This window comes from Leptinotarsa decemlineata, unplaced genomic scaffold, assembly GCF_025532065.1.
Source record: "Leptinotarsa decemlineata unplaced genomic scaffold, Ldec_3_MD MMD2_tig00002159_RagTag_RagTag, whole genome shotgun sequence".
Lineage (NCBI taxonomy): Eukaryota > Metazoa > Arthropoda > Insecta > Coleoptera > Chrysomelidae > Leptinotarsa > Leptinotarsa decemlineata.
In genome coordinates, this window is record NW_027412574.1 from 7,080,482 (window position 1) to 7,092,954 (window position 12,473).

The 12,473-nt window shown below is 36.1% G+C and overlaps 2 protein-coding genes across 8 annotated transcripts in view; both read right to left on the reverse strand.

Moving 5' to 3' along the window:
• Positions 1-10,837, reverse strand: part of LOC111510906 (organic cation transporter protein) — a 205,714-nt gene extending 194,877 nt beyond the window's left edge. The window contains exon 1 of the mRNA XM_074177163.1: positions 10,295-10,837. The gene's annotated coding sequence lies outside the window, so the exon portion shown is untranslated. The remainder of the gene's footprint in view (positions 1-10,294) is intronic.
• LOC111514913 (uncharacterized) overlaps positions 1-12,473 on the reverse strand; it is a 99,732-nt gene that overhangs the window by 46,484 nt on the left and 40,775 nt on the right. Inside the window, exon 1 of one of the 7 annotated variants that reach the window (XM_074177171.1) lies at positions 12,111-12,251. The exons of the other annotated variants lie outside the window; for them this stretch is intronic. Within the exon in view, the coding sequence (XP_074033272.1) occupies positions 12,111-12,123 (13 nt within the window). The 5' untranslated portion in view covers positions 12,124-12,251. Of the gene's footprint in view, positions 1-12,110; positions 12,252-12,473 lie in introns of those variants that run through there. 7 annotated transcript variants of the gene reach the window in all.

Here is a 12,473-nt window from a genome sequence, read left to right on the forward strand (position 1 = left end):
ATATGTATTGTACAGGGTCTAACTGAATAAGTGTAAAACATTTAAGGAGGTGATTCCTCATCGAAAAAAAGATAGGATCTTTCATATAAAGAAACTTCATTGGAGCATCCCTTGTTAAGATACAGCCCCTTAAAGGGGGTACATAAAATTTGTATAACAATTTTTTTCACAAGCACTGAAAAAATTACAATATTGAAATTAACCTGATATTTTGTACTACCAAAAAGACACTTAGACAGTAATTTATTTGGTTTACCCCATGGTTGTAAGGGGTGGAAAACCACAATATACCAGTTCGCAGCAAAAAATTATTTTACGAACAACCACAGAGATACATCGTCATAAATGCGAACTGGATTTATTGTTATTTTGTAATTAGTACCTGCATTAAACGATTGAAGGGTAATAAACAAAACTAATTCATTAATAACAAAACCCACACATGTAGAAATCATAGTGAATGTTCAATATGTCTACCTTAAGACATTACGCATGCGTCTAGACATCGGCGCATTGAGCCACGTATTCGCTCAAATATTCCTGGAGTCTCTCTGATTACCCTGCACGCATCGATGATGCGGTTTCTTAAGTCCTCTACATCGCGAACAGGAGTACGATAAACCAAATGCTGTAAATGGCATCAAATAGAGAAATCGTGAGGATTGAGATCCGTGGATCGAGCGGGCCAGTTCTGTGGTCCTCCTCGACCCATCCACTGATTTGCATATGTTTCAGTTAAATGCTGACATGCTACTTGACTGAAATGGGTGGGAGCCCCATCATGCATAAAAAACATATCCCTTCTGACACCCAAAGGAACTTCCTCCAGCAGTACTGGATGCACTTCTCTTAAAAATTGAACGTATGCCTCACCATTTTATCGAGGAGGTAGAAAATGAGGCCCAATTAAATCATTCCCAATAACTCCGAGCCACACGTTAGAAAACTGTTCCTGATGGTTAGTTTTGACAATAGCATGAGGGTTTCCATCAGCACATATGTGGTAATTATGAAAATTAATAATCTTGTCCCGAGAAAAACTACATTCGTCTGTGAATTCTATCGTCTTCAGAAAGTCACAATTTCTTCTAATCATTTCCAGCATCCAATTGCAAAATTCAAGACGGTTCGGAAAGTATCGCGGTAAGAGTGCCTGTACTCGTTGCAGATGGTAAGGGTATAAGAGTTGTTCCTTTAAAATTCGAAATACCGTCATATGATCAACATTTAGCTGGAAAGCAATCGTTCTAGTACTGGTAGTAGGTTGTTCTTCAATCAAATTAAGTACTGCTTCCTCAAGCTGTGGTGTTCGTAATTCTCGATGGCGACCACAATCCTGCGTTCTTTTGTCGAATGAACCATATTCACGTAATCGTTGATGAAGTCGAGCAAATATTCTATGTGAAGGATGCTGCCGTTGAGGATACATTTCAGTATATATTCTAGAAGCTTCCAACCCATTTTCCTGCGACAGACCGTGAACGTAATGCATATCAGCCAGTTCCTCATTTGTGTATGCCATTTTAATAACAAGGGAATTATTAAAGTAACAAATTAAGAACAGAACAACAACACACAATTGGTATAAATTCAATTTCGTAAATTCACAAACTGACAGCGTCATACCAATTTAATTGTCTCTATCGCTAATAGCGACCTACTAGATAGATTAGTTTCGTATTTTCGCATTTATAACGATGTATCTCTGTAGTTGTCCCTAAAATAATGTTTTGCTGCGAACTGGTTTATTTTGGGCAAAAAACCCAAGAGACATTTTTTGTTTAGAATGAAACAGGCTATCGGAAGTACATTTTTAAATGGTAAACAAATAATAAGACAAAAAGTTAAATTGGCAATAAATTTTAGGGGTTGCGTTTTCCACCCCTTACAATCATGGGGTAAACCAAAACATTTCTGGCTAAGTGTCTTTTTGATAGCACAAAAAGTCAGGCTAATCTCAATATTGTAACTTTTTTTAGTGCTTGTGAAAATAATTGTTATACAAATTTTATGTACCCCCTTGAAGGGGCTGTATCTTAACAAGGGATGCTCCAATGAAGTTTCTTTATATGAAAGATCCTATCTTTTTTTCGATGAGGAATCACCTCCTCAAATGTTTTACACTTATTTAGTTACACCCTGTATAATAGGTTTGGGTTATTGGTCAATTTCTCGTTGAATACCTCACAAAACTGAAGTCGACGATCAGGATCTTCTACGTTCAATTCTCAAACTAGCCTTATTTTGGAAGGATGGAATTTGTAGGTTTTCAAAATCCGAAAAACACTAGTAGCTGATATACCAGACGCTCTAGCTACTTGTCTGATAGATTGTCGATTATCCATTTGTACATGTCCTAAAACTGCATCTTCAACTCCGTCAATTCTGACAGGACGGGATACTTCATGTTTTTTGTTGTGAACTCTACAAATCTAAAAGACATGCGACAGAGAATTGTTCAGGAATGCCGATTTCTGACTTCGGACATCTTCAGTAATGTAAGGAAAGCTTTCAAAAGTAGACTGTATTATTGTATGGAACTAGATGGTTGTCATTTTGAACACTTCATCCGTCGATTATGTTGGCATTGATATTACTTTTGTTGATTTCCTCAATAAAATAAGCGACAGCGAATTTTCCGTTTTTTCTTGAATAAAACGTTCAACATTTAATTTCTCAATAACGAATGAACCAATTCAGGAAAAATTACAGAAGTAATAGAGGGACGAAAGACCTTTCAAATGATGTATCACTTGACCCCCCACGCCATTAAAAAAACGGGTTAGTTGCTGACCGCAGGGGGTAAAGTTTTGGGTATGATCTCTATATCATAATTAGTCCCCCTAGAAATAAAAATTGACGTGTTTTTTGAAATTTTCGATTACACGTCCGTTTCTGACTTACTGGGGGAGTCATGTTTTTGTTGGAGCGCCCTGTATACTAAAATTCCATAATAGTAGGCACTAAATTCTCAAAAATATTATTGCATTCAAAAAAAAACATTGTTGTCAAGTTATGATTCTATATATTTCATCGTCTCATAAAATATATAAAATATATAGAATCATAACCTGCTGACAACAATGTTTCCGTTTTAATGCAATAATATTTCTGAGAATTCAATGCCTACTATTATGGAATTTTAGTGTATAACCCCTATAAAAATGTATGTCAACTTTCACGAAAATCTGTGACATCGAGCACAATGATTATAGTTTTAGATCAAGACAATACAAGACGAACTCTTGCCAGAAAAATTTATCTTCAGTACCAACTGGGGGATATCAACCTCCCTTTCTTCATCAAAATTTGGATTGCTGCGTTTAGAGAAGAAATGTCTATGCTTCTTGATAAAAACAATGAAAGAAACCAGGTGAGGAAAATGATACTCATCAGTTTAGATTGTTGTGAACATGCAGTTTAATGTTTAAGAATCAGAGATGCTTTTTTTTCTGATTGATTCGGCCGTTACTTGATGAAGATCCATAGTAATTTCAAAAACTACAACTCACGATTTGATCTCCACAAACTTCATTTGAAAAATATATCACATGTTTCGCTAAGTAGCTTTGTCAAGTGATTTGAATCAGAATCAGAGATGCGGTGAATACTACTTTCCTTGATACATCATTATGTACCGGTACAAACCATGTAGCCAAAGTTGAATGAATTATACAGTACTGTCAAATATGGAAAATAATCATGAAATAATTCAAATTTATCTAAGCGAATACATGAATTGAAAGATGTTCCTACCTCAACTTCAATATTCTAAAACAAAAACACTCAGTATTCAGAATTCCATCTTTTAATATTCCAAGTTCATAGACATAAAAATTGATCCGATCACAGGATACAGAAATATAAAACAATCTCCAAATACGCAAACTTTGCACAGATTGCATGCTGAGCATTTTTCCTAAGTACAGTGACCGGATCAAAGTTGCAATGTCAGCGTATAAATCTTCATAAATATTGAGGAATTTCTGAATACTGTCTCATGAGGAGACAGTACTGTCTCATGAGGAGACAGTATTCAGAAATACTGTCTCCTCATGCTGCAGCAATGCAGCATATTTTCTTCTCCCCAATCCTGCTGGGATTAACATTTGAGTGTGAGGTTATTCCTTAAGTATTTTTTCCGTTTCTTCACAATAAATATTTAATTAAGTTTCTAAATGAGTTCTTTCATTATTTTGGATGAATGATGAATGGGTGAAACAGCGAATAAAAATCATCTCGTTAATAGCCAAACGAGTACTGGGACATTCCTATTTATTACCATGTTATTTGTATTTTATCTATAGATTATTTAATTGTGGTTAAACATTAGTGATGTAGAAGTGTAGTAGTGATGTATTATATATGTATGTCGATAAAAAAATCTATCAATAAAAACCTTCTACCAACATATGTGGCCTTTATAAAATACAAGGATTAATACAAAAATGTATGAGAATGCATTAGAATTTATCTACTTCTTCGTCTGAGGAACTTTCGCCAGTGACTATAATATTGATAACTAAAAAAAAACAAAACCACCAAATCTATATTCACTGTTGTGTAAATAGAATCAATAATCATGAAGTCATAAAATATATATCATACTCAATCATCACCAAATAATCTTTTAAATTTCTCTTTTAATTTTTCTCACTTGTTAACAATATTTTAGAACATTTTATCATTTGTTCAGGGTTATATAAAAATTTGGGGTTGGTTTCATAGATGTCTATCAAAAGTGAAAGACTGATGATTACTATCAACTTGTGTTCTTTTATAGCTTGTTTTAATGCTAGTTTTGCCTTCAATTCTTTAATGAGCTGGCGTTGACGACGACTAGGATTTTTTCAAGTCATCAATAAAATGTTACAGGATGATTGGGAACAAGGAATATCATATGAATCCAACTAATTGATATTATGATTCTCAAGCTGATGTAACAAAAAAAATCAAAATTAAAATGTTCTTTATTGACTATTCTCCATACAATTTTGAGGTATTTTTTTGTGGTGTTTATAAAATATATACAATAAAAAAAATAATATACAAAATGTACACAAGGGTTTCCCCTATGAAATGGGACAGTGGGAAGGATTGGGATGGGTAGTGAATAGGGTAGAGAGAGTGGCAGGAAACGACCCCGATACATTTGCACTCTCAAGAATTCCGCACGGAAGAGAAAAGCGCCTCCACACAGTCCCCCGATGGGGCAGTGGGAGACGCCCCCATTTGTGTTGGCGGTTGGCTCTCCACTCAAAAACGCCTTATATCAGCCTCATCTATAGTTTTCCGCTTCCTGCCGAGGCTTACGCGGAAGTTGTCATTCTGTCGCGTTTCGGTACTTCTCAGAGAATCATTCGTCTGTTTGTTGGTAGCAGTTGTCGATAACCCCCTGGAAAAAGTTCATTAAAACCAGGTAAGAGTATTTCTGCTATCACGTCATCATGTGTGCGTAAATATCTTATCCAATTTTTTCATGAACTAAGCGCGATCGCATTCGCGCCGTTCACGGTATATCTCCAGTTCTTCATAGACTAGCCCGTGCTTACGGCGCTGTCCATGACAGCTTCTAACTGCCGTGACGTTCCTCGTCAGCGGGCTCTTCGGTAGAAAGAACTTGAAGAATTTCTGAGCCAGTCTCCTGATATGGTCGGTGACTGACTCCACTTCTGCCAGATCTAACAGATTGTTCAATGAAATGTATCTGTCACTGTTAGTGCAAATACGGAACACCTTATTCTGCATTCTCTCGAGTCTCATTAAAGGGGACTTCTTGAGACTGCAGAACACAGGACTCGTGTACAACATAGCCGGCCTAATTATTTGTTTATAAATAAGCAACTTGTTGTCAACACTGAGCTTAGAGTTCCGTGCAATGAGCGGATACGTGCGTTTTATCGCAGCACCCGCTCGTTGGATCGCCATACTCAAGTGTTCCTGGAAGTTCAGGCGCTTGTCCAGGATCACTCCCAGATATCTCGCACTCTTCTGCTCGTCAATGCACTTATCCTTAACTCGCAACTTCCTGAAGATCTTCACATTCGTGAATTTCCTCGTGAGGTTTACGAGTTCAGTTTTATCGGGATTTATTTCGATTTTATTTTGTTCGAAATACGACACGACTAGCCTATCGAGGTGGATCTGAAGCTGCTGCTTCGCCACCTCGCTCGAGAAAGAGTGCGCGTAAATCGCGGTGTCATCTGCGAAAATACCCACCTTCGTCCTCGAGAACATAGGGAAGTCATGCGTATATAATCAATATAAGTGCGGTGACAAACAGGACCCCTGCGGGACACCTGCTTTGATTGAATAATTCGCAGATGTGGTTTGGTCCACTCTTACACGAAAAGTTCGGTTGCTCAAGTAGGATTCTAGAATCCTAATCACGAATAAAGGCATGCCTGCCGACCACATTTTGGCGACAAACCCTTCTATCCAAACTTTATCGAAAGCTTTCTTGATATCTAACAGGACCATAACTGTATTCTTCCCCTGGTTGAAGGACTCCCTCACCCCGTGAACAACCCGGACCAGTTGCGATGTCGTATTCCGACCTCGCCGGAACCCGAATTGCTCTTTGGGGATGAATTTCATCCTATCTTCTAGGCGGAGAAGTCTGCTTAGGATGATTTTATCAATAACCTTCGCGACCGAACTAAGAAGCGAGATCGGGCGGTAGCTATCAATACGTGTTTTGATTTTTCCTGGTTTCGGAACGGGCACTACCACCGCATGTTTCAGACAATCTGGGAAATGCTGGTGCTTGATTATTGTGTTCACAATATGCACCAGTTGTACGATACCCTTTCGCGGTAGGTTGCGGAGCAGAACTGCATCAATCCCATCAATGCCTGGGGCTTTGTTTTTCCCCAGGCGCTTGATGGTCAAAATGATTTCTTATACGTCTGTGATCCACTTTATCAATGTTTGCTCCTGTATAATTGGAGTCGGCCTATTTCTGACTTCATTAGCCAGTCTGGTTTTATTGGTGTGTTCTTCACAGACATCCGGTTCTACTCGGTGCACGCTGGAAAAATATTTCCCGAACAACTGAGCCTTTTGATGGTCCATCACCGCGAGCGCTTGCCCGCTCTCTATGGTAGGAGTAGCCTCAGACCGATTGCTCAGTTTTTTGGCCATCCTCCACACAGAGTGGTCGTGCACGTTCAGGCTTTCGAGTTTGTTCTTCCACTTCATATTGGTGAACTCATAAATTCGCGCATTAACGTCCGCAGCAAGTATCAGCATTTGATCCTTGCTGCGGGGGTCTCCTGCCAATCTGCCAATCTTTTCTGGCTCGATGTTTTTGCTTTATGAGTTCAACCACATCATGCGGAAGAATATCTCGCTCCCCTTTCACCTCTATCTTTCTGGTAGAGACGTCACGAGATTTTTGAATATTCTTTATGAATTCTTCACAAACCTCGTTGATCCGTGATTTAGAAATGTTGTCTCTTATAGTTGTGAGGTTATTCATGGTCGACCTAAACTCCGCCCAGTCCGTGCTCTTCTAGTCATATTTTATTTTTCTATTGTTGGGTATCTCCCTTTTGAGATCAAAGAGCACCGGACAATGGTCGGAGCTAAGCTCGTCCACGGTAACCAACATCCCCAAATCGCGGACGTTTTTATTGAGGGGTAGTGGGTAGGCTCCTCCGGAAATTCGATATTGATATTGTTGTTCAGGGAATATTCCAACAGCGTGCTACCATTCGTATTCTGTTGATTGTGGCAGTTCCACTCACGCCTCCTGGCGTTGAGGTCTCCCACAACCAGCACTTTATTCCCAACATTAAGCAAATTATCCAAATCATGCGGAGTGAAGTGTACACTTGGTTTGTTGTATACCGCAAACACGCAGGTACCGTCAGCAAGCTTGATTCCAGCATGTTCAATGTTACTGCGTTGTTGCGGTATCTGCGTGTGTGCAGTATAGCCAGTATACCAGTATAGCCACCCCACCGCCTCTCACAGCATCAGGACGGTCCTTCCGGATAGTGGTAAAACCCCGTAGTTTCAGTTTATGCTCCTGTCGTAGCTTTATTTCAGATAGAAGCATTATGTCTACATTATGTGTATGAATGAAGTTAACAACACTGGGGTATTTGTTGCCAACTCCGTTCACATTCAACATACACGCCTTTATAGGCATTTAGAAGCTGTAACTGTTGATATTACTCGCGAACGTCGCGAATGCATTCCACTTTTTCAGAGGACTATCAGCCCCTGCCATCAATTTACAAAGGTCATTCGTCGCACGAATGATCTCTGAGAGGTTTACGACCTCGTTAAGCCTCTGGAAGCAGTTAACTGCTTCCATAAGGTGCTCTTGAGTCTCCACCGGGGGTCCACTCTCCTGTTCTCTCTAAGCTGAATAACAATTATTAAAAAGTGTATCACTCATAATTTGAGAAGAAGGGGACATATGGAAAATTGAATGAAATAATAGGTTAAGGATAAACTATGTTCCATTGACAAAACCAACTTACACATTCACACATTCAAAGCTAACCATTAAACAAAAAAAAGATGTATTTGAGATATATTGGAAAGAAGGAAAAACTGTAATTTAACTGGATGAAACAGCTATTAGATTCTCGTATTATTGTAAAACCCAAGTTTTTACCTAATTACCACAAAATATTATTTATACTTGAACATCTCAATTTTTTATATTGAAAAACTAGTTTCACAGGCCCATTATGAACTTAATTAAACTTAATTAACTTAATTAAATATTTATTGTGAAGAAACGGAAAAAATACTTTAGGAATAAACTCACACTCAAATCTTAATAAGAAAATTTTTTGCCAAAAAAATTATCCTATCAAATTTGTCTATTTCTAGTCATGTGTGTCGAAATAACCAATGAAACCATCATTACACTGAAAATTTTTTGTAATTAAGTAATCCAATGAAATCGGAAAACTTTCATGTACGTATATACATGAAATAAAAATAATATTGTATGTCAGTGCCATCACAATTCACATCTACCATATAGAATACGCAACTCTGTACCGTCACACGAACGGTGATATTAACGATATCTATGTTTGTTTGAAGGTGGTTGACAATGTTTCGTGGTGTATTTGATCAGTTCGGACTTCCATTGTCTAATATAATATAAATTGATTTGAAATCCCCGAAAAAAATTAAAAAGAGATTAACGGAAAATAACAATTTAATTAAACAAAAAACTGAAATTACAAAGAAATAACATACAAGCTACGACAAAAAATAAAGAATTGAAATATCAATAAAAGCTAAAAATTAAAAAATATTATTAACAAAAAATGAAAAATAAAAATTATAAATTAAAAGATTCCAAACCAAGTTACGTCACGACGTTTCGATTGTTAGTATCCACAATGGTCTTCGGGTGATAACTGGACTTATTCCTCCGAGATCTGACTATTTATAGGTCATTCAAGTGCTTTCACCTATCCCCTCTTCCCTCTCTCCGATTCATTGATTTTAGCGGGAGATGACCGTTTGGCGGGAGTTGGTTGTTTTTCGCATGATTAGAGGTTTCCATATGTTACGTATCTCTACGCTAGCTTGACTAAATGCGTTGTTGTTTTCATTTTTTGTTAATAATATTTCTTAATTTTCAGCATTTATTAATATTTCAATTTTTAATTTTTTTGGTTGTAGCTTGTATGTTATTTCTTTGTAATTTCAGTTTTTTGTTTAATAAAATTGTTATTTTCCGTTAATCTCTTTTTAATTTTTTTCAGGGATTTCAAATCAATTTATATTATATATCAGACAATGGAAGTCCGAACTGATGAAAAACGATATCTATATTGTTTTTTAATGCGGCCACCTAAATGACTACTTGATGTCATTTAGGTGGCCATATTGCCATGTTCGTTGAAAGATTTGTATGAAAATTTTTTGCCAAAAAAATTATCCTATCAAATTTGTCTATTTCTAGTCATGTGTGTCGAAATAACCAATGAAACCATCATTACACTGATAACTACCCATGGATAGTTTTCACGGGTAGTTATCACTTATGTCATGACATTGCTAAGCAACCAACACAATAAAGTTGTTTGACATTTCAGTAATTCAATTTATTTCGAAAATGTCACTTCCTCGCTTTGGTGTTCAAAATGATGCGGCAATTGACAAAATTATTGAAGAAAATACACCAAAAAATACTGTCAATAGTAAAAAATACACTTGGAAAATATTTATGGAGTTATATCATTATACGAATTGTTCTTTTAATAACTGTGTGTTCAATAAATAATTTTGTTCGAATTGCAAAAAATTTTCTCACCGAATATCCCTCGAACATTGATAAATAACTCATAATTTTATCACAACTTCCTCAAGCACGTTATTTTAGGTAACATCCCTCCGCCTTCGGCGTCGGGATGTTACCAAATAACGTGCTTTCGAAAACTGTGATAAAATTATTTCGTTAGTTATCAATGTCCTTGGGATATTATAGCTGATAACTACCCATGGATAGTTTTCACGGGTAGTTATCACTTATGTCATGACATTGCTAAGCAACCAACACAATAAAGTTGTTTGACATTTCAGTAATTCAATTTATTTCGAAAATGTCACTTCCTCGCTTTGGTGTTCAAAATGATGCGGCAATTGACAAAATCATTGAAGAAAATACACCAAAAAATACTGTCAATAGTAAAAAATACACTTGGAAAATATTTATGGAGTTATATCATTATACGAATTGTTCTTTTAATAACTGTGTGTTCAATAAATAATTTTGTTCGAATTGCAAAAAATTTTCTCACCGAATATCCCTCGAACATTGATAAATAACTCATAATTTTATCACAACTTCCTCAAGCACGTTATTTTAGGTAACATCCTTTTAGGTAACATGCTTTCGAAAACTGTGATAAAATTATTTCGTTAGTTATCAATGTCCTTGGGATATTATAGCTGAAAAATACATGAAAACACCAAAAACTTACATTATACTGCTACCCAGCATGATTGAAGAGAAGGAAATGTGCTGCACTGCTGATGACAAAGATACTCAAATGAATTTCTGAATACTGTCTCCTCATGATCTTGACCTCCCTCAATATTTATGAAGATTTATACGCTGACATTGCAATTTTGATCCGGTCACTGTTAAAAAAAAACTGTTTAAAATATGTTTTTCCGTTAAACAGCTGTCGCCCCCATACGAACGACAACTCTCAGAAGTTGAGAAACTTGTGCGAGCTGAGGACTAATGAGGTCTCACCTTTTAACGTGTGATTCCTTAGGAAAAATGCTCAGCATGTAATCTGTGCAAAGTTTGCGTATTTGGAGATTGTTTTATATTTCTGGATCATGTGATCGGATCAATTTCGATGTCTATGAACTCGGAATATTAAAAGATGGAGTTCTGAATACTGAGTGTTTTTGTTTCAGAATATTGAAGTTGAGGTTGGAACATCTTTCAATTCATGTATTCGCTTAAATAAATTTGAATTATTTCATGATTATTTTACATATTTGACAGTATCTATCAAGTTATGTATATGCATCCAAAATTCAAAGAAGCTTTCAGAACGCTATTTGTTAGTTTTGATTTTTATGGAAGTTTTATGTCAAATCATCAATCTAACAACAAATTTGTGTACATATTTAGATCTTGTTGACTTCATTTGTCTATCTCGCTTTAATCGTTTTGAATTCTTAAATGTATCTTTCTCTAAGGTTTTGAAACTGATTTTTCTTTCTCTGAGTTTTTGAAACTGAATTGTTATATTGGTATGTCATGACACTACTCCCTATCCTGAATTAACTGTAATCCATTCGTTTATACGGAAGTAGTCACGTATTCATTTATTAGTTGAGGCAATACAAAACAATCTTTAATGATGTAGGAATGTTATATAAAAAACTGAGAAAAGCATGTGGACAAATTTAAATAGAAACAAGAACAAATTCACCAGACTTATTTACATTCAGATCTAAAAATAAAATCCAAGTACCTACTATGTAATCGTCACTGTTTTTATGAATTTGGCACGAAAATCGAGTCACCTGACAATCTATCTATTATTGTTTTGTATGAAAAACAATGCATGAAGGATGTTAACATATTTCTAAAAACAATGTCATACCTGTGATAAGCATTTAGGAAACTAAAAATGGGCGCACATGCACTTAGAGTTAGATATCCGAGTTGGGTACAGAACGGTGTTATACTGTGTATATAATCGCGTCTATTACAAAATGAGTATGGTGATTCAATTTTTAAATAGCTGCAAGCCAAATTGCCCTGATTATCATCTACTTACGAATTTGAGTAGGCCATGTCTAGTTTGAGAAAATGATTCTGTGCCAACATTCATTACTTACTCATATAACTTAAATATTGATAGCATAGATGATAAATATAGGGTGTGCAATTTTCTAACTACTAGGTTATGATCCCATATATAACTATGACGTAAATGACATGAAAAGTGACAAACTATTTCATT